General features: G+C 41.8%; 1 protein-coding gene and 2 long non-coding RNA genes across 5 annotated transcripts; 1 reads left to right on the forward strand and 2 right to left on the reverse strand.

Annotated features, from left to right (window-relative positions):
* The first annotated feature begins 574 nt into the window (after positions 1-574).
* Positions 575-9,039, forward strand: LOC128144587 (uncharacterized). Of its 2 annotated transcripts, none has more exons than XR_008236126.1 (3): positions 575-814; positions 928-1,058; positions 6,837-9,039. It is a non-coding gene; the product is annotated as an uncharacterized LOC128144587 (long non-coding RNA). The 2 variants fall into 2 exon arrangements; XR_008236125.1 differs by lacking the exon at positions 6,837-9,039 and adding an exon at positions 4,769-5,548.
* Positions 9,040-12,034: 2,995 nt separating this feature from the next.
* Positions 12,035-22,661, reverse strand: SUMO1 (small ubiquitin like modifier 1). Of its 2 annotated transcripts, none has more exons than XM_052791397.1 (5): positions 22,501-22,661; positions 17,192-17,266; positions 15,841-15,918; positions 13,868-13,939; positions 12,035-12,563 (listed from the first exon to the last, which is right to left on the reverse strand). In XM_052791397.1, exons 1-5 carry the CDS (start codon positions 22,510-22,512, stop codon positions 12,534-12,536), a joined length of 267 nt encoding a protein of 88 aa, XP_052647357.1. In that variant the 5' UTR covers positions 22,513-22,661; the 3' UTR covers positions 12,035-12,533. The 2 variants fall into 2 exon arrangements, with proteins under 2 accessions (XP_052647357.1, XP_052647356.1); XM_052791396.1 differs by having other exon boundaries at positions 12,035-12,910; positions 22,501-22,656.
* LOC128143760 (uncharacterized) lies at positions 17,273-22,152 on the reverse strand. The gene is made up of 3 exons (XR_008235870.1): positions 21,951-22,152; positions 18,816-18,982; positions 17,273-18,580 (listed from the first exon to the last, which is right to left on the reverse strand). It is a non-coding gene; the product is annotated as an uncharacterized LOC128143760 (long non-coding RNA).
* Positions 22,662-23,066: the final 405 nt, after the last annotated feature.

Genomic DNA, 23,066 nt, shown 5'->3' on the forward strand with positions numbered 1-23,066 from the left:
TCCTGGAATGTCTTTGACCATATATTTACGTCAGAGACTGCTTTCAATCATGGTTCAGACACCAAATGCAACACAGTAAGTGCTGTCTGGCTTGTGGTACAGATTCTGTCTGCTTCATACCATCAGGATACAGTTAAGGTGGCAAAACAATCATTCATTTGCAGATGAAATTGTATATAGCCAACTGCTAAGTTACATATATGTACATATAAGTACATACTCTACTGATTAATGGTAGAACACCATTCTTCCTTATAAGCCCCTCCACAGGGCCAGCAGCACTGAGAAAATACAGCTGGAGTAGCAGAGGACAAGTTCTGGCTCAAAGTATGTTCTGAGATCCCATCTATTTTCCCTCACTGGTCCAACTACTGGTCTTGGGGTAAAGTGAAACAGGAGGGTCCCAGTGCACAGTAAACAGCCAATCTGGTATTGGAAGGAACTACAGGAGCAGTTATCAACAGCAGATAATAGACAAAAACAAAACTCAACAACCCACGCAGAGCAAACAGCAATTCTTTACACAAACAATAGACATGGGTTTAACTTCTGGCATAAACCCTAAATCCTAATTTACAGAGGTACGTAGTTTCTTTTATCTTTTCCTCAGCTATTCACCATCAGTGAGTACACAGCACAACTTGAAGTTGTCTTCATGTCTCAGGTTTTCATGCAGAATTTTTAGACCTGGGAGCACAGGAATACATTTCATTTCGGGTGCTCATACAACAGTGGACTGCAGCAGTTGTGGTGAAGTCCTATTGTGCAAATCCTGAAGAGATACAAATATTCTCTTATCAGCAACCCTTATGAGGTAACTAACAAATTGGCACAACAATTTCAGCATTTGCAGTTTGCCAGGAAATGAACTGATACCCCTTATCACCATATATCATAAGCACATACATTTTGACACTTTTTTCCTAGTATGTCGGAGCTGCAGAGACTAAAGTCATGAAGAGCATCAGACAAAAGTTGGCAGAGGTAGATTCAGCATCCAAAACACAGAAAAACAACAGTAATAAAGACTGGCAACACCACAAGGCAGAGTGTTATAGGTAAGGTTAATGAACAAAAAGCAGATCTTTTAGCATCTTGCTGAACATAATTGTATGCACCTTTCTAGTTATTTCAGTGGGAGATATAGCAAGGGTATATAAAGAATTAGCATGTTATAGTCAATTTCATCAAAACAGAATGAAAGAGAGGGTCCAGCCAACTTTATTTTTGTGCTTTTGCTTAGTAGTTGCTTACAAGATCAAAGAGCAGGGAAAATTCTTCTATTTAGGGATTATTTTGTAGCTTTTGTGACTGGTAATAATCAACTGTTATTAAAACTAATTTCATTATTATTAAGCCTCAAACAAGATACATCAAGCATTACTAACAAATATTTTAACTACACTTAAGAGTAAGCATAAGGATTTTTTTTTCTTTTTATTTTGTATCAAAAGTCAAGGATTACAAATCCTATTAAACAAGCAGACACAGTGACTAGATTTTTTTCTCTCTGTAGACCCTGCCTGTAAAGCAAAAAATTCCCAAGTATATCTACTAGAGCATGCATTTACAGTAAACATGGTTTGAGGTTATTTAGGCATGCCTGTTTGCATTAGGGTCGTACCTCAAAACAGAAAGTTGGATTTTGTTGGGCCTTACACTGTAGGCAGCAGGCTTTCAGAAAGACAGAGAAAACTTGTGCAAAGTTAACTAGCAGGCCTTGAGGCAGCACAAAGCTCACAACTCACCTGTCTCATATTGCAGCTTCCCTCTGCTGGACCATGACCTTCTACCATTTGTCCACAGACGAGACTAAGTCAAGTGTGAGCATTGAATCTAGACAGACAGCTGAGAGCCTCAGCCTTTAGAAGAGCAGTCAGAGCAGCAGTACCATTGATTAGGACAAGATCATTTATTATAGGTTAAGTTGTCTGCATCGAAGTCTTAACATTTTCCCCCAGTTTTCCTATCTGAAGTTCACTACAGTCCTGATGATGCATTTGTTGCACCTTTTTGACCATAACAATGAAGATTCAACATAAGATTCTTGGTGTATTTGATTAACTCAGGTGGAGCAGGAAACAGAATAGAGGCAGAAAGACCAAGAATAAAAGTTTTGAGTCACCAAGGTATATCATAGAGGAAACTCTCTTAACTAGAATGAGATTTAGATGAAAACACAAAACTTTCATCCTATTTCTGATTTGTTCTGACACTTCCCCCACCACAAAAATATTACATAAATACAAAAATAAACACATTAACAGAAAAAACAGATTTACCTCTCAACTGAAACATTTCTACTCTAAATGAACAATCACCACAGTATCCACAGCATCCAAAAGCATATCACCCAGATCAACAACATACTACTTTGACAGAGATTTGGCCGTATTAGGATTGGAAAGCTTTGTGGTTTTCCAGGAAAACAAAAAGAGAAGAGAGCCACAAGGAAGAAGAGGACCCATGCGGACAAGGCACAAGGCAAGGCAACTGGAGGCTGACAAGGAGAGGGTGGCTGGCAAGGCAGGTCGCAGCAGCCAGCCCACCCGCTCTCCTCCCAGGAAGGCCAAAGCCCTCCCTGACAACCAGCCCCACACAGATGGCTGTGGGCTTATGCCTGGCTCCAGCCACTTGCCTCCAACAGTCACCCCAGCCAGCAGCACCCACACAGCAGCAGGTAGGAGCAGCAGGGCTGCGGAGGTGAGAAATGGTGCTTGCGAGTACAGGCAGGGACGTGCGCTGAAGCAACTCCCATGCAACAGGGATACAAAAATGAGAACAGACTTACCCAGCACATCCTTACCTGCTACTGCAGGAGGGCAGCTCTGCCGCCAGCCTCCACCACCACAGGATGGCTGCCTTCTCAGGCTGTCCATGCCTCAGCACTGAGGGAGAGCTGGGCCCCCTCTCCTCACAGGCACCTTCCCAGCCCCACAACCCCCTCAGCGTACCCCATCACCACCCCAACCAGAGGCTTCCCCTCAGAGGGACAGCATGAGGGGTTCCCTCCTAGGGTATGGCACAGGAGGCTCCTATCCCCACTCTCACTCTGCTGGTCCCACAGCCTCACAGGGCAGCACCTCCCCACATGCCTTGTGGGGGGCACCTTGGGCTGCCCCACATCAGACAGAGCTCCCCAACACCCCCAGCTCGTTTTTCACCCCAGGCACAGGTGTAGCCAAGCTCAGGTCACCCCCACACTCATTTATCCTCATTAGCAACAGGCTTTGTTTTGGTTTTTATTTGCCTGAACATCATCCACACAGGCAGGTATGGGACAGAGCCATCACTCTTGGAGGCTTTTTTGGCAGATTAACTTGACAAGAGAAAGGAAAGGAGCAGCTCCCACCTGCCATGTCACAGCAGGCGAGGGCAGTGAATACACCATAACAGCCTGGCTAGGGGCGACAGGAGCAGTGGGTGAGCCCAAGCCAGCCCGCACTCCAACGCACAACCAGCCCACTCCCTCAGATCCTCCCCGAGGGCAGGTGAGACATGCTGGTTCCTCACCTAGCCCAGCCGACCTCCTCCTCTGGCCAGGCAGACACAAAGCTGTCCTTCCTACCATTAACTGGAGCTTCCTCGCAGGAAGCCCTAGCAGACATGGAGCCCCCTGCCCAGGCAGGCACAATCTCTCTACTTCGCCCTTTACTCGCCTTCGGTAAGAAGGCTTTCACTCACCTGCCTCAATCTGACCGGAGATGCTTCCCCCGCCAACCGAAAGAGGCCGCAGCGCACGGAAGGGCCGGTGAGGAAGCGGAGGAAGCGCGGCGAGCCGGCGGAGGAAGCGCGGCGAGCCGGCGGAGGAAGCGCGGCGAGCCGGCGGAGGAAGCGCGGCGAGCCGGCGGAGGAAGCGCGGCGAGCCGGCGGAGGAAGCGCGGCGAGCCGGCGGAGGAAGCGCGGCGAGCCGGCGGAGGAAGCGCGGCGAGCCGGCGGAGGAAGCGCGGCGAGCCGGCGGAGGAAGCGCGGCGAGCCGGCGGAGGAAGCGCGGCGAGCCGGCGGAGTCCCCTGCCCGCCCGTCCCGCTTCCCACTGCGGCGAGGCCAGCAGAAGCCGCGATTCCCACACCGTACATCTCCAAGACCAGTCGCAAAGAAAACCCGGAGCACAGAAGCGCTCCCCGATGCCTTCTTTTAAAAGCGACAGCACAGACCGAGGTAAAAAGGACGGTCGGGTATGCTCCAGAGCTGCATCCTAAGTCCTTACAGCTCCTGGAAAAGTTTTCCTCAGTCCTAGTTTAGAACTGGAGAAATACAGACTGTTTGTAGCCTTCCCATTTCACCATAGTGATCCTCTAGCTGACCGATCAGCTACCAGACTTTTAGGCTTTTTTAGACTTCAGCTGTTTCCTCAAAGTGTCCTCTTTCCTGGGACTAGATGAAACGCCTGTGCCTGCCCCCTCGTGTACTACAACTTCAAAACATTTAGAAAAAATACAGAGGAAAACACAAAGCTGGCAGAGGTTCAGAGAATATAGCTTAAGTAGCAACATATTGGGACACTGAATACTAGGAAATTAACGTAAGAGTCATCAGATATCACAGAGGCCAGTACCTACTGGAAGAAAAAAAAAGAAATAGTAAAAAATTTACCATGTAGAGAAAACAGGCACCGTTGGCCACAGTGAAAGTCCCACATAAGTAAAATCCACTTTAGTAAGTACATAAAGCATATCTCTCTCAAGAATTTTAAATCTCAGTTAACAGATAAGTCACCATTCACAGAATGTCAACTTTAAGTGCATTATTAATTATATTCCTGTTCAGATTCCTCCTGGAAAATGGCAAGAAGAGAAATCTGCACAGGAAAAAGTAAGAGCAGAAAAGGCAGAAAGGCTGCAGCTACAAGTGGACAAGAAGAGGAAGGAACAAGAAGAACAGAAATGGAAAAAGAAAGAGCAGCAGGAACAAATGGAAAAAGTGAAGGCAGATCTGGAAAAGGAACAAGAGGAACGCAGAGAAGATGCAGTTAGTGAGGATAATGTTCTCATTTGAGAAGAGAACATTTGAATGGAATGATGACACAGAACTACTGTAGGCTTTTCTTTGCTTTTTGTCAACCAGGCACATGCATCCAAACCCATCAGTGTTCCAGCATGAAGAAACATATATATAAACACAAAGCATTGTCTGATGTAACAGAAGACTAGTAACACATAAGAGTGTAAAGGAGCCAGCAAACCAATCCAGTACTTCCAGGCAAATTCCAAACTAGAGGATAACATCACAGACCTTTTCATCTGTAACACGTGCCTACATCAAGTTCCATCTTTTAGCAGCATATTAGATTTTTCCTAAGTTTAGTATTGTGTGTATGTCTACTAATTTAACTTCATTTTAATACTTTCATCCATTAATCTTTACTCTGAATTTTGAGTCTGTCCTAAAGTTACAATTTTCCAACTCATTCATGAAAAATCAGTATCACCAGTGAATCAAAGTCATTAAATTCAGTTTTTCAACCAATTGTACCTAGCTTACAGCATGTTCATGAAGATGATATTCCACACTTTCCATACAGCATCAAAACCACTAGTGAGCATTTTCCCCGACGAAAACCTCAGCATGGTTACAACTACACAGTTAAAGACATTTCATAGCAATGTAGGTTATTCCTTAATGATAAAAGAATTTTATACTACAAAAAAATGCAGTAAGAACACTTTTGCTCTGCTGATACAGCTTTAGGAAAAAAAAAATCCCAACAAATACTTAAGGCAAAGCTCTGGGAAACCCACCAGTATCAGGAACAAGCTCTAGTGTAATATAATTACCACATTTCTATTCACCTTTTGAGATGTTCTGCTTACACAACGCATTCTGACACCACCTTACTGCTTTGCTTCTATGTTATACTTACTTTTTCATTAAGAATTATATTTACTGGGGAGAACAGCGACCTCCTTGGGTGATTTTGAAGAGCTGCAGCCTACCTAGAAATGACTGAACACTTTGGAGGGTATCCCCTGGTCACAGGCATTTGTAAGAACCAGATTTGTAGAAGTGGCATCTTTTAATCAGATGGTTGAAAAGAAAGAACAAATCTGACTTATAAAGCATTTTTCGATGTTAGTGCCATACCCTCCTTAGGTTTATTTCAGTAGGCATTCAAGTCAAACTGCTGGACTGAGAACCCCAAGTTTGGAAATTTTCTTAAATAGCACTCAATGAAACAGAATACCTTTAGTTTGATTATCCTTAACTTACCATTTCCAAAATAAGGAGAATATTCCTTCGTTTCATGAACCTCCTTGACTTTCTTTCATGCTCCTTACAGTGTGAATCCTCCTATAAAAATAGCCCATTTTGACCACCATTCTGTTTACACCTAACTCTCAGCCAGCCAAAGCTTTCCATTGCCTCCTTGCTTGTTGCATAGCCTGAGTTCTTGTTCTGGGTTTGTGTTCTTGTTCCACAAAAATGCATTCCAATTTTTTCTTCCAGCTCTTGTTCTCTGAACTTTCCCAGCTGTCCCTGTGCTCTCCTCCATCCCTTGTTTCCACATCTTTGTTTCATGTAAAGCACATACCTGTATCCCCATAGTCCTCATGTCCTCCTCAAAAGCACACATGCAAAAATTATAATTCAGGTTTTTGCCCCCTTACAGACAGTATGAAGGAAAGTAGACTAATTTTTTTTTTAATACTAATTTGCAGAACCAATCAAGACATATTCTAAGTATCACTAACCAGCACTCATTCTCTCTATTCTAACTTACCTCCCCTTCGCTTTGGCAATCTGCTTAGCTCTTTGGGCTAGAACCAGCTCTTCTTCTGGCAAGAACACTCAGCAAACCTAAGGTTGCTATAGCAATTAATAATAATTTACATTTTAGTTTACAGAAACTAGAAGAAGAGTGGAGGCGCCAGGAGGAGGCGGCAGCAAAGAAGTCACAATTAGAGAAAGCAGCACAAGAACATATTTGGCAGCAGCAGGAGGATTACAACAGAAAGCTTCTGCAGTTCCAGAAGAAGAGACATCTAGAGGAACAAGAATGAACAGGTGGTCTACAGAGAGGCTAATGCTTACTTTAGCTGCAGATAATTCATCTGAATGGATGATTTCCGGTGAAGGCATAGATTTAGCCTGTGCATCTGCCATGGCATTCCTGTGACGCTAAGTCCCAAACTTGAAGTACCTCAGCTGCTCCTCCTCTATTAAATAGATATGGTAACAATAGTCCTCTCTTCCATAGTCCCTGCAGCCTGAAGAAGAGAAATTCCACAGCCTAGCTACAATGCAACTGTGCAAGATGCTAACAATAACAAGTCATGCTACATCTTTTAATTTCTTGATGTTTGCATTATATATCTTCTCTGAAAGCCTGAGTCCCAGTAGCTATGCAGTTTAAAAAAAAAGCTTCTACTTCTAACAAATAGTTAGAGGAAGGCTTGAAAACCTAAATGCCAAGCAGATTTTAAAAAAATCCAACTACAATTTAAGACAAACTCATGTGTTTGAGACAATATTAAATACTTGTAACATCAGTATTATAACAGTATTTTCTTTCTATTTATAATTGAAGAAAAAAAGATTTCCTAAATAGCAAGTATGTGAGCAACTGATAGTTGTTGGTGATCTGCTGCTAAGAGGCAGAAAAATGCAGGCAGAAAGGAACAATGTGGTTAGAGGAGGAACACCAGCAGCTGGTGGAGATGGCAGAAGAACACCTGGAGTGTAAGAGAAGAAACTCTGAGAAGACAAGATATGAGGCTGAGGAGCAGATGAAGAAAGAGGAATATGGTAGACTAACTCTAGAGGAAGCCAAAACACAAGCAGAGCTTTTAATCAGGTACATAGCTATTAATCAAAGAGTTGTTTCTTTTCCTCAGTAATAATAATACATCTTTACACCTAGTGCCAGACTATACAAAAATACTTCCGTAGTCAGTTCTATCAGCGTAGTTAACATTGAAGAGCAGCATCTGTACCTCGGGAGTTAGTTAAGCTGCCTTCCAGTCAAATGCCAAGACACAATGCAGTTCTTTTGCTATTTAACCAGTTTTCCAATGATTCCCCAGATTCCATCAACAATTTACGACATCTTATCTGTATTCTTTAACTGTTTTAAACATTCACTTACACTACAGAAAGAAGCCCAACTAGATTTCCCTGCACATCTGAAACTATAACTACCTTTACACAGTCCATTGGAGCAGACTCCAGTATAGCATGCTTCCAGAATTCATTCCTACCAGCACCTCAGAACACAGGAAATGGAAGTCTGCACATCACATACTAAAACACTGCAAATAACGTAACAGACCTTCTTAAGGGAAGCCTAGATCAGTATCAGGCACAAAGCAGTACTAGGTATAAGAGAATACATGGGACCTACAGCTGAGCAGGAATAACTATCTCCTGCTTGCTCTATTCATACTGTTGCAACAGGAGAACATACTGGCCAGCAAGAAGATACTAGCATAAGCCAACATTTTCTTCCCCAACCCATTCCAAACCTTGCTCAAAGCCAGCTCCCGGGGGAAGTCCAATCTGTCCAGGCTCAGTGCCTCAGAAGGCACTGCATGCACTGTGGCAAAGTCAAAGAAACTGCCAGTGAACCACCAACGAGCTAACTGAGTGTGTAGGTTTCAAGTCAAAGCACCAGCTTTCTAACCCAAGGAGGAATTCTGTCCTATGTCTGCAATCCACTTTATTAACAGTTTGCAGACAAAGAGCTGATCTGGAACAACATCTGCAACTCCAACAAGCACTACTAATAGAAGCTACCAGACTAGAACACACTCAAGATGCTCGTTGTCTATGGGTGTTTTCTTACTTTCAGCTGCTTGAAAAACTAGGCCTGAAAACCATACAAAACAATAAATGCTTTGTGCCAGGAATGGGTCATTGTAGTGAGCTCTTTCAGTTCCAGTCTAATTCATTCCGACTTGATTCAAAAGAGGAACAATGTTCCTTTTTGGGATAGGTGCTACTCTCATTCACAAATTATTTTCCCAGACTGCAACAGTAGTCTGTGCATACATCCTACTGATAGCAAGTAAAAGCATTCATGTTTTATCAGCCAGTAGAAATGAATCCAGACAGACCTCCTGAGGTGCCAGAACACATTTAGTTTATCCTTTGCTGCTTCACCCCAGACTCTTTGGTCCATTTTGTGTTAAGAGAGAGAACAGAACTGTCAGTTTACAAAAGGTATGAAGACCTCAGTGCTGACTTTTGGAGGAATCCTCCAAACCAATAAATTGCAACAACCATACTACTATTTAAGAAAAGGCTAGATTTCAGTACCAAGACAACAACAGAGAAACTATAGGAAGATAAGAAATTTTCTTCCTTGTAAATCAGGTTTATCTTATTTTCTGCTTCTCTAATATTATCTAACATAAGTGTAACATTTGTAAATTCAATTTGTATTGCAGTTCCTGTAGAGAGCCTCCTGTGGAGAAGAGTAATCAATTTTTGTAGTCTCTAAATTGAAGCTGAACTTCATTAAACTAAATATGCATTAAGTACTAGTTCTAAGAGCAAAACAAAACCAGTTTACACTACTTCCAACTTGCACAATGCCTACAGTTCTCTGTATGGTGCCTAGGAAGCTGATCTTCTCATTTAAAAAAATTTACCCGAACAGCAATAATTCAAAAGTGCATACAGAAGATGCACACACATTGTAGTATTGTACTCTTAAAAATAATTTCCATTTAAAGTAGGAAAAGTTAAAAACTAGTATAGTTGTAGTGCTTCTAAAACAATACATGGTTAGTCAAAATTTGCAGCAGACTTCAAGTTTTAGCATTATCTAACATCCTAACTGAAGTCCAAATCCTGCCAACATTTACACATTTAACTTCAAAAAAATCTCATTTTGTTGAATTGATGATCATGTAGATATATTTACACTTAAGAGAATACACAAATCCTTTAAACACCAGCTTTAAGAAAATCTGTTGAGACTGATGATTTTGTAAAGCTCTTATCAATACAACTTTTATATGCCACCATAGTGAATATTAAATATATTAACTTCACAATTAGAAATAAAGGATTGACTTCCACCTTCCACTGCATAACTGACTCAGTGAAGATGGTTTTGTTCTCCCATCACCACTTTTTTTTTTAAACACTTAACAAAAACCAGCCATCAACAGCTGAACTCAGTTCTTCTAATATACAGGTAAGCATGTATACAACACAAATTGCAGAAGGAAAAAAGATTCTTTTCTGTTTTTCTCCAGCATGTGAAGGCCAATGTGACTTCCAGTCAAGTGCTTCAAAGCTATGAGTGGTTTAGAAATTCCACTCCAGACCACCTTTTCAGAAAGAAATTCTTTGAAAAGTATTAGTTCTTCCAGAAAAATGAAGAAAATTCAAGTCTGTCTACTCCTTGACTTCAAAATTCAGGTTTTATTTCTATGCACAACTTCCAAGAATGAACTTCCTTAAAAAAGGTACTAGTGCATCTGCGTAGCATGTGTATGTTCTCATTTTACATGAAGCTCTCAATACTAATCTTTGAAGCAGAGTACAGTTTTCCTGTTATTACTGTTCCATCAAGTTATAACAGTACAGACATTGCTTTAGACCAGCAGCTCTGTTGAGGCACTAGCTCTCTGAGGCTTCACAACAAGTCATAGAGAGAGATCAGATCAGTTTGTCACTGGTACCATATCCACTCTATAAGAGAGATGTATTTTAGGACAAGGTTACACAACAGAAAGAAATCTTTGCCTTGAGCTTCATCCTACTGAAGCTGCATTCTGCAGGAAACCCCCCTCCATAGTCTCGAGAACTAAATGCAGTGCTTTGACTAGAAAGCTGATATAAATGAGCATATAGAACAGATTTGGAAAACGAGAGTGAACAGTTAAGAAGCAAAGAAAGTTGGTGCAGCAACTAGAGTATGAGCATCAAAGCCTGGGATCTGGATTCTGTTCTCAGCTCCACTTTCAGCTTCCAGAGTGACCCGAGTAAATTACCATCCCCTGCGCCTCAGTTCCTAATTTGCAGAAGAGGGATAATGGGAATTTGTCTACTAACAAGAGCATTATACAAATTTAAATTAGAAGATGATCTGATAATAATCACAAGGGTGTTTTATTTCTGGTATTCTGAAGCAGATATATTTAGTATTCTAAAATAGCAATCAGAGATAAGTGCAAAGAATCCATGTTGTTCTACATCACAGTACCAATCCCTCTTCCCCCTAAGAATTGAATTACATAGAATACTTCAAGAAAACCCCATATTGACATTTTGTAAACAAAAATTTTAATCTTTTAAAAAATTGCTTAGTGCAACTATGTGTACAAAAGTATTTCCAAATCAGAAACAGGACACAAACCACAAGCATGAAAGAAAATGCATTTCTAGCTTTACAGCAAGTGCCATAAAAACTAATAATTCAAAATCTGCAATTTCTTCCAAGTATGCCAGCACTAAAATGTGTCTTTAAATGAAGTTGGCATTCATAGTGAACTTGATTTACCAAACCAAATCAGAAACAAGTCCCATTTATCTGCAGAAAGGCTGAAGCAGGGACAGTGCAGAAACCTTCTCTCCACACTACCCTGCCCATAACCCCCACCTGAGCTTTCATATCCAGTAACATGTTCTCAGACTGACCATTTAGAACCTGCAACTAGCTAGAACATGAAGTGGACCCTCATAATGATGCCTGATGAACCATCATGACACTTCATGTCATCCATCAGATTATTTAATGGTACCACAATCCCATGAAATGTAGACATTAAAAACCATCTTCATATTTCCTTCCAAGCTGCATTTTCAGTTTACCTTTTGTGCATAAAGTGAAGCTCTATATAACTGTACGTGAATATTCTCTAACAAGAGAAGAAACAGCTAGTAGTCTCAAATAGTCACCTGTAAACCAAGCAGATAAGTATTTTACTAGGGCAAGTAGAAAAAAGTAATTTTTTTTTGAATGAGGTATATTTACAGAGCACATTTTTTTTTCTGGCTTCAACATATAGTTACTGGAAAAGCATGCCCTAATTATAACTTTTTATGTGTTTGCTCATTTCCAAACATTTGAAAAGAAAATGCAAGTTGTTTATAAAATTGTTTTTCTTGTTTATTTTAAATGAAGCTGGTACAGACAATGTCCATTCAAAACCCACGTCCCAGGCCAAAAGGTACAAACAAGAGTGTCAAAGTAACACCAGTTGTCTGCTGTGAACATTCTTGCATGAATACCTGCATGTACTAATTGCTATATGAAGTTAAAATGCTTCTGGGCTCTTCTGGCAAGATTTAAGAATCATTAGGGTTTTCAATTTTGTCTTCAGCAAAGCCATCTCTGGAGCAAGGTACAGATGACAACAGTTCTAGCTTTTCCATTTCCAACTTGGCAATCTTCTTCGTTGGGCCATCAGCACAATTTAAGCAAAATAGCTCTGAGTTATGGATACACAATTTCTCCACAGTTTAGTTCTCTGAAAAACTTCATCTCGCACTGAAAGTTATAGTCCAGGAGTGAAACAGTCACACATCAAAACTTCAGGGCAGATATGGAAGTCATTAAGAACACTCGCCCACCTGGCAGATCTTACAGCCTTCGTGCCTGAAATGCACGAACCTAGTGAACATACAAATGCATGTGTGTACATGTATTTCTAAAGGGGAAGGTAGAAGGGAAGAGGGGAGCAAGGCTGCAGCTGGATCACAAAAGTTCAGCACAATGAAAACAGAAACAATAGTGTATAATGAGCACGAGAATTCAAAATACCAGACGCTTGAAAATAAACTCCCAGAGATGGGGTGCCAGTTTCAATTCAGTGTTGAACACCACATTACAAAAGAACTATTATTTAAAAATAAAAAAGGATTAAGGGGGAAGAAAACAAACAGAAGGATCTAAACTGTTGAGTGACCCCCCGTCTGTTCCTGATAAACTTCAATCACATCTTCCTCCTCCATCCCCAGCTGTGAGAACAGAGAAAAACAGCATATAATCGTTATAAATCTGGTGTACTGAATTCAGAGCAGGTCCTAGACAAGTTATACAATGGTTTGTTCCTCTGTTCCATCATAATTCATCAAAGGGGTGAAAAAAATTTCAGCCACCATCTCACTAGCCAACACATGATTTTCAGTCCTTTTCCTTCAGTCTTATACATCTCAGTCAAAGCAAAAGCCTTATCAGTGAAGTCTAAATCCGCTTGTGGAACAGTACCCATCAGCCCAGAAGCTGCTAGCTTTACCCTCCTCTAAATCCTTTCTTGGGCAACAGATGCACAGGAATGTAACCAACATCATAGGGAACGCACCAGCTGTACAGCCACATGTACAGCACGCTACTAGCTCACCACACAGCTAAGACCTACAGGTTGCAACTCAAAGCCTGTTTACAACTGTTCTCTCAAACAGGGCAACTTGTTCAATTTCACAGTACACAAGTTTGATTTTTCAGGTGGTCATTATTATAACAGTTTTTCTTCCTGCTTTGTCATAACAATTGGTGGACATCACTGGATCGCAGAAGTAACCTGTTTTCTATTTATTTACACTTTCATCTAATAAATGTGAACTAAATACATATTTATTCCAAAGTCACAGTGAAGTTCTAGCTCAACAACTGGGAACTTCCCTTAGTTTTTTCTCCTCTCTGGTACACATTGACTACACCCTCCCTTCTGAGACAACATTACACATGAAGGTCCAATCAGTCTCTTTCTGAACTGCGTTATCAGCCTTATTAAAGATTCTAGTTGGACAAATATAGCCAGACTACATTTGACTAAATATAGTCCAAAAAGTTGGCTATATTTAAAGAAACACCTTCAATTCTGGTTAACAGTCTAGCAGAACAGAGAAACTAACCAATTTGGTATTTAGTTTCCCCAGTGAACTGTGTAACACCTTTTCTAGAAAGAAACTCACCTCCTTGGGGGTATGATTATCAGTAATTCTCTGACCCTCGAAGAGGAACCTGAGTGAATTCATTGGAACACCCTAAAAAAAGAAACAGAGGTACAAGAAAAAAAACCTTACTGAAACTTGTACAGCTTTACAAGAAAAACATTTTCAATAAAAACAACATATGCGAAAGTCAAAGAAAGCATTAGTTCCTGTTACACAGGGAGCTCAGCTATTCTGTTGCAACCACGTAGACTGCAAAGAAATGACTCTAAGAGCATGATACAGCTGCAATGTTTTTTTATTCCAAAGTCTCACTGGAGTTCTAGTTCAACAACTTGGAAGTTTCCTTAGCTTTTTTTCCCCCCATCTTTTTTTTTATGCATAAGTACTGACTACACCCTCCCTTCCAAGTCAACATTACACGTGAAGGTCCTGTCTCTTTCTGAACTGCGTATCAGCCTTATTAAAGATCCTAAGACAACAGGAGGAACACGATGTTTACTTCATGAACTCCCACCCTTGCTTTCCCAATCTTGTATCACCACAGGCAGGAATAGTGAGCTTTACCATTATCAGTTCTGCAAAAGCTCTACCCTGGGGACAAGAAAGAGCAGAGCTGAGGGGGAGAAAGGAGCATCCCAATGGTAAATAAAGTTAAGTTGCAGTACGTCTATTGTACAGCATGCATGTATTACGGCAGAATATCATACTTCACCTCAGTAGATGAGGCAAACACCTCATCTTTTTCTTCTCTTTCAAGATATGAGCAAAACAAATGCAAGTGAAATATGACCTGTTTTGTGCATCAATTAGATCTCAGAAATATTGTTTGCAAATAACTAGGCAGAAAAATTCACAGGAAAAAACAGCTCTTCACACTGTTCCCACAATCCCTCTGGCCAACTTGGAACAAATGTCCATGGTCCCTTTACCAGAGAAAGGCCACCTGACACCAAAAACCATATTGACTGCTGATGAAGGAAATCACAGACTTTCCAGAATTCAGCCCAGGAGATAGATATGGATGTGTTCATTCAAACAATTACTTCTTTCTTAAAAGAATTCCACACATACATTTTCATCAGTCAGTAAGACTGCTGCATTAATTATTTCCAAGATCTTATTTTAAAATTTCAAGTTTTTCAAATTAATCACAATTTTAATAATTTGGATTTGGCTACAAACATTATCTGGTGTTTGATCTTTTCTTTCCTCCTAATCCAGAAGGACAGCAAAAAAGAACACATTCTACAAAGAACACTTCAATTGACAAGTTCAACTCGTCTCAAGGTATTAAGAAAAAAACCAAAGTATTATTTCTTATGATTATATCTCCTGAAGCGAACTCCAACACAGTTACTCAAGAAAAGGCCACACAAGGCATCTATCCCCAAAGCTGGGGGTAAACTAGGCCAGGGCTTCTGGAAATAGCAGCAGTGAATCCACAATACCTGCCACAGAATCTGGAAGCGAAGATAAGTTTTTGTTCTGTAACAGTAGTTACTATTTACCTACATCCACAATTAACGTCGCAGATTTCTCTAACTTAGGGCATAAGAGCTAGTGTTAATCAATTACCACATTAATGGCTGTAACAATGCCTAAGGCTGCTCTCATCATAAGCTGCAGTATTCTACAGCTTTAAGAGAACTTCGCTTGGAGACAGGAGATTTTACAGTAACTATAAATGCATGCCTGGGCATTTTAAAAGGTAACTTCTATGTCTTCTGAGCAGCCACTATGTATTTTCAAACAGCAATTTTAACTTACTACAAAATTCACAACTGTCTTCAATAGAAATACCTTTACTTGTCAAAAGAAATTAGGAGATCCGTTATATTTGTACTGTCAGACACCCATCCTGCTTGTAACTAGACAGAAGCTTGATTGTCTCAACAAATGCTTTTATTTGAAAGAACAGTGAGAAAAGTAAAGCTAAAGAGTTTGGCTTTTTTATTTTCCTTTTAAAGAGAGTGCATCATTGTTTCACAAACCTGTCTTTGACAGTATGATTCTTTGAGTTTCTTGAGGTGTGTTGTCATTTTCACCTTGAAGTGAATTTCACTGCTGTCCTAAGAACAGAAAAGAAAAAAGTTACTCTCTTTGTAGTAACTGTTTACTTTATCTATGCTAATTTTAAGACTTTCATTAAGAAAAACTTATGTAAAACTAACATGGAATGCAGTTTAACTATCACTGTGCATACCTTGGTGCATCATAACATTAACCTCCAGAATGATTTATCAGTCACTAAATTCATCATACACTTCCACAGGAAGCGCTATTTTAAAACAGATGGCATAGTATAGCCTTAGGCTCACTATTGAGGTTTTAGATTTAAAAGTACTAAAAACCATACATGGTTCAGCCTGTGCTTCCATCTTTACCCAGCTGATGTACTTATGAAATACAAACATATATATGCATGGGACTTCTGCTCTAAGATTCCAACAGACAAGTTAAAGCTTGCACTTCAAAATATATATGAAACCTCATTCAATTAATTATCTACAAGTTAGGATACAGGCAGACTTGGCAACACACCACCAACCTAAGAAGAAATCTTAGGTGTCATTATTCTATAGTCCTTCCTACCAGCCATAAGATAAAGTAATCACAACTATCAAAATGGCTACAGATAAAACAGACTGCAAGAGGTTCTGTGCAAAAAGCATGCAGGTCACATTTAGCTTTTGAATGTGTTATCGCCAATTAAACCAACAGAGGTAAGCTAGTTTGTGTTAGCCCTACTTTAAGTCATCCATCTCCAGTCAACAGCACAGCAATGGCACTGATACTCCAACAATACTGAGTTAAGTCATAGGAGCTAGGGGTTCTTTGCACAGAAGGACTTCTGTTCAAGGATCTCAACATTCACATTCCAGCACAACTTGAATTCAGACTTATAATCCACCATTCACATCCACCAACATGCCAACCAACAGAATCCTCTTCCTATCCCTGTCAAGAAAGCTAACCACATGCTTAGTGTACTACATGAACTCTGAAGACCTGAGTTTATTGATTTTGCCACATATTTCATTCATATCCTTGGATAAATTAATCCCTCAATGCATCAGGTCCCCTAGCTGTAAGATGGGGATCAAACTGACCAAATCCTGAGTCATAAGGACAAATTAATCAAGCTTTAAAAAAAAAAACAAAAAAACAAACCACCACACTAGAGAGAATACTAACATACAATACTGGCAATCGGTAAGTAGTTTATGGCAGCGGAGGATCCACACTGAAGAACTGAAAGTATCGACTTCCATTTGTTCATTTCTACAATACAAAACCTCATACCTCCACCAAACATCAACAAGTAATTATGTAAAAACTCACCTGCCCAATGACTTTGAGTTTAATGTACTCCCCTTCTTTCTTATCTCCTAAGTCCTCAGCTGAAGGTTTTGCTTCCTGCAAGAAAAACATGAAAAAAATCTGATCAGTTCAACACTTCCATTATCTTCACTGGACAGTATGATAGCTGTCATCCTCCTTATTACATGAAATCAGACTATCCAAGGCACCTTATTTCTTCCTTTCTGTGTGTGAAAATAGCAGTAACATAGTATTATGAAAGGCTGTCTGCCTGCAAAAGGTTTAATTAATGGTGGAAGAGCAACACTGTGAAGAACATAAGAGATAAGAGAAGGATCATTTGGAAATAGATGACAAATGCAAAAATAAGAAGTATGATTTTTATACCACTAACTCCTAGTCAACCAACAGACTGCAAAAAAGAAATACCAGAAGTGTACCAAGAGGCTTAGATATATGACAGAAAAAAGAACATCATGAGGAAACAGAAAGCACTTGTGACACCCTACCAGTGTAAAGAGTGAACCATGCAAACATTTTTCAGTCTATTGCATCAACAGTAGTCACTACTTTCAAAAGGATGGTCAGCCACCTTTTCTATGACGACAAAACAACATCAAGTAACAACTTCCTTCTAGCATGTTTGTTTTAAGACCACAGTTCTTAAATGTTCTTAAAAGTTGCAGTCTAAGAACTATAGTGTTTTGGTATCTTTCCAGGATAAGAATTAATTGTACAGACAAGTTTGATTCAACAACTTGAGCACTAAAGCTCATCAAAAGGGTTTAAGTGTTATGTTCTGTAAGACATGAATTAAGGACATCAAAGTTTTCATGTTAGCTGCTGATAGATAAGACAAGTTAGAGATCAAGTACTATTAACCCCATCCCTTGCCTGTTACTACATATTCTGGGATCAGGCCTTTAGTTATGTTCCACTGCAGCACAAAGGGACTTGACACAGACACTGCCTCAAGTCCAGATGGTGCTCAATGAAGAAATCTTCCAAAGTAGTCAGAAACAAGGATACCCTGCTAATCACGTTTCAATCTTCCTTTTATATTTTATTGCTTAACACAGTAGACAAAATAAGCAAAATATGTACAGGAGCCTACCATATATATTTTCCCAGCCCTAAAGGGACTTTTTGCTGCATGTACAGAAATATCCGTTGTATAGTTGGACTTGAACTTTAGGATCAAGCGCCAAAAACACATACTAACCTTCTGTATTAAGTCCATCCAGATAGGTGTCTATCTCCATATTAAAATGGTAGACAAGCCTTTTCAAGCATTTTTTTTTTTTCCCTTGAAGAGGTTAAATATGCACAACTACTTTGAACGTTAAAAGTTCAGGAAAGGGCAGGGGGGGGAAGTCTGCAAACACCTTCCCTATCTGTACCAGTCTCACTCTGGAAGAAAGAGAGAGGAAGTGCTCTTTTTATCAGTTTGACTCACTACCTCAGGCCAGATCCATTCGGTTTCTGTGACAACAAAAAAGTATGAGCCAGAAACTCCACCTGGTTTGAATACTTTTTGTTTTTTTAAATACCCACCTGGGCACAACCTGGACTGCTGGGACTGATTCATCACCCTTCAAGCTCAAACCCAAAATGACCCCAAGCTTTCAAGAAACTAGACTCTTACCCTTAGATCTCCAAGCAAGTCACTTTTGAAGTCTGAAAGGAGTCTTCACTGGTAATACAGTCACAGCAACTGTGCTCCCCACCAAAGGTTTCCCTTTCTAACGTATCTGAACTCTAACCTCATGGGACTATTTGCAGGAATAAAAATACACTGGTTTCCACTCCTGACTGAAAAAGAGAAAGAAAAACAAGAACCTGCGACTTGTTCTGATAAATTGCGAAAAAAGCATTTTTATTGTCCGTATGCGGGATTACTAACCTCTAGGAATCAGAAAGAGATTCAGATCTCTACAGATCTGAAGCCTACAACTTAAACTATCTCCTGTTATGCTATCACTGAAAGAATTTGTAAGAACATCCTGTCCCTTATGACATTTCAGGTCAGTCACTGTCTTAGTTTACTTTGCATAAGAACCAAATTGCACAGCAGCATATTATCCCAGTAGTAGAGGCATTTGTAGTAGTTTATACAGTTCTGTGCATTGTAACAGATCTACTTACTTAGCTTTCCAAAACAAATCATCCTGTACAAGGTATGACAAATCATCATTGCTACTATGACTGTGCCTCTGGCCAATATAAGTGGAAAGCAATGATTCACAAGATGTTTGATTCCTACCCTCAGGGAAAGAGGGCTCTAGTACTAAAAACAAATGGGGAAGCAGCAAACAGTAGAAAAAGCAGAGGGAATTGGAGTCTTGAAACACCATACCACAAAGGCAGTCGTTTAAAGCCCCAGCAACCTCTCACCCACAAAAGAAAACAGCTGTAGTTTCAGGAATAGAAAAATAAGATCAAATCAATGTTGACAATGCCAATAATTGAAGCTTAGAAAAGAGCAAAATATTTTAAATCACAACACAACAAGACCCAGCAAGTCTGAAACAGCTCCCTCCATTTTGTCAGTGAACTATACTGCTATTCAATGCCAAATGGTAAAGCCAACATAAAAACACTTAAGAACAAAGAAAGCAAGGAGATTGCAAAGTTACTAAACTACAGGCATTCACTAACAAAATCCTGGATCAGCAATCTGCAAGGCAAGCCTCCAGACTTTTACTTGCACTGTGAAAAGAACTGGTGTTTAGAGTATCTCATGAAACAGTACATAAAAAAAAAAAAACTACCATACAAACAGAACAGGAATACCACAACACTCCCAAGTTGTAACTTTTCATTAGATGCCTAAAGTTTTAAAGGCTTCTTTCCACAGTTTTCCTAAACAGCACAAAATGAGGCTCCTAGTACTATCTCACATTTATATACCAACACTAAATTCATGACCGTAAAAAGCACCCTAAGTTTCTCGGATGAATCACACTGGTACTGCTATTGCAACTAATGAAACCACAAAACAAACATTGTAAGGCAGTATATTGCAAGTTTCCTCCTCCAATTTTCTGAAGTGCTCAAACTTCAGTGTCCAAGCCTAAAAAACACCACCCTATACTCAGCACACTTTAGATAATCTTTAAAAAAAAAAAACAAAACCGAAATTACTAGAGTAATTGGACTACAACACACTTCCTAACACAGCAAATAAACTCTTACATTTGTTACAGGAGTGGAAAAACACTTACAAACTACAACATTCTTTATTAGCAGTACATGAACAGGTAAAAACAGCAGCATCTAGGTTCAATTAAAGCAAAACCAGCCTGAGACCCTTGCAGAGAGGGGAAACACAATTCTGTCTGTTTCTGCTTAGATTCCAACAAGCAGCCATGTGTTTTTTGAAGTATGCCCTTCTTGCAAGTATTTTTACTTATCATAAAAGTTAATTTCCTATCGGAAATAAAGTAACTAAACCAAGTATGCATCTTTATACTAAAAACACAAGCCAAAATTATCATAACTGGTGACAAATTATGTCCTCTTAATTTCAGGGCCAAAAGGAAAGACGCTATAAGCAATCCACAATTTTGGGTAATCCAATTATTCCTGTAGGACTGATAAACAGAGAAATGAGATTTACAGTGCTGCGTTACCATACGTTACACTGTTACTTATTCATCTGTTTAGCTCTTGTTGCACAGTCCCCCCAGAAGTGAATGACAAGATATTACGTTTGCCTTATCTATTAAAAAACAAAACAGGGTCCTTATTCAAAGGCCTTTAAGATACATATCCAAAAAAGATTATCCCATACAACGAATTTTACATACTTCAAGCAGTCCCAAAGAACAAACACGTATGTGTTTTAGCAGAACTTGCCTGGAGAAGGAATTACCTAATGAAAGCTGCTATGTGTTAAAACATGCCTCAGTTCACAAATGCAGAGAGCTACAGAGCAGGTCATGTGAATATCAGTCTACAAAATCTAGTTCAGAATTTGCCTTTTTTTTTTTTTTTATGCAGCCACTTTTGCATATTTTACTACACTGGAAACGTGTCCTAATGGGTGCCAGCAATAGCTGTGCTCCCAGCTGCACTCTCACACTCAGAGATAGGCAGCAGCACCATCCTCACCAGCAGAGTTGCATCGTGCTTGAAAATTGGGGGCACGGACGAAGATCACCAGCACATACAGCAACGGTTTCTATTCACGGGTCATAATGCATCACACCTATTCCTCAAAGCTGACACAATATATACTAAGCTTAGCTTTGTCTCTGGATACTTTTAATTTTCTGGCTGGCACTAGTACTGTTCTTGACTTCACAGCACTGCAAGAAACATTTGTAGATACTGAGACTGATTTTTCCCAAAGTTGAATCGTCATGACAAAGTTAGAAAACACTGCCATATGAAGGCAATATAAAAAATAAAGCAAAACAGAACCGGAATGCTGTTTTAACTTTCCACCAGCAGGTCACATAGCCTAAAGCAATAGTTGTAAGCAAAGGACTGTATACGTGCCACGCCAAGCAAGCCAGGAACTTGTGGTACAAGTAACTATTTAAGTCCCTGGTTGAGAAGTCAGAACTGACAGGAACGTAACAATGTACACGGACTGAAGGCAGGACAGAGTCTTGGTGAAGGACGGGGTGTTTAATACAGGCAAGCAACTCCCAGCTAAGCAAGTCTGGGGTTTTTGCCCCCCTCCTTTCGCATTCCCAGGGCAAACAGAGGACCCGGCAGGTCTAGCCTAACCCGCACAAAGCCTGCTTCGGGGGAAGAGCATCCTACCACGCACCCGGGAAACGGAAAACGAAAGGAAACAATTGCTGTGCAACACGGCTCACCCCTCGCTGCGCTCCCGGGTTTCCAGGGCCGGGGCTGCCCCGGCAGCGATCCCGGCCCGGGGCCCCGCGGAGCCGCCCCCGCTCCGGCCGGACACCGCCCCCGGCCCCCGAGTACGGCCCGCCCGGGGCCCGCTCCCGCCTTCCCCGCGAAATATCCTGAGTGAAGGGGAAAGGGAGATTAAAATTCGGGGTGGCGGGGGGGGGGGAGGGGGGGGCAGAGTTTGGCCGAGGTCGGAGATTGGCGCGCGCGCGCACACACACACGCACAAGCCCCGCGGGGGACATTCCCCCACCCCCCCACGCATCCCCGCACCTCCCGGGCCGCCCCTCACAGAGCGCAGGGTCGGGCCGGGGCTGCCCCGCGGCGGGGCGGGCAGGGCCGCAGGCAGCTCCTCCCGCGGCCCCGGGGCCTGCCGCCGCCCGCCGCGCCGGCCCCCCGCGTCAGACGGCAGCTGCCCCCGGGGGCGCCGGTCGGTCGGTCGGGGCCGGCGGCGCCCGTACCTGGTCAGACATGGCTCGGCCCCGTTGCGTGCGGCAGGCTCGGCTGGGCCGCTGCAGGCGCTCCGCTCCTTTCTCTGGCCGCAGCGCAAACACAGGCCGCGGCGCGGGCGGGATTTCCTGTGCGCCTGAGCTCACTTCCCGCCCGGCCCGACGCGGCGCGGCCCGCCCGCCGGCTCCTCCCCGGCCGCACCGGGAGTCCGCGGGAGGCACCGCCTGCGGCCCCCCCCCGCCCCGCAAACCCCGAGGCGCCGCTTCCCCGGGCTGGCCCCCACCGGCCCGGCCCCCGGCGGAGGCGGGGAAAGGCAGCCGGGCCGCGGCAGGGACCGCCCGCCGCTTTCCCCGGGCCCCGCGGCCAGGCCCGGCCTCTGCAAGCGCAGGCGGTCCCCGCAGGCCCGGCTGCAGAAGGGCACCTGATGGCCTGCCCCGGAGAGAAAAAATAGCTGTTTTTATACACTCCGCTAGTCACAGGCAGCCTAGCACCTGGAAGGATGGGTCTGCATGGCTGTTTTGTCCTGCCCCAGAGGAGCTGGGCCACGTCACATAACCCTTCCAACAAAAGCCGATTT

Source organism: Harpia harpyja, chromosome 7 (assembly GCF_026419915.1).
Source record: "Harpia harpyja isolate bHarHar1 chromosome 7, bHarHar1 primary haplotype, whole genome shotgun sequence".
NCBI lineage: Eukaryota > Metazoa > Chordata > Aves > Accipitriformes > Accipitridae > Harpia > Harpia harpyja.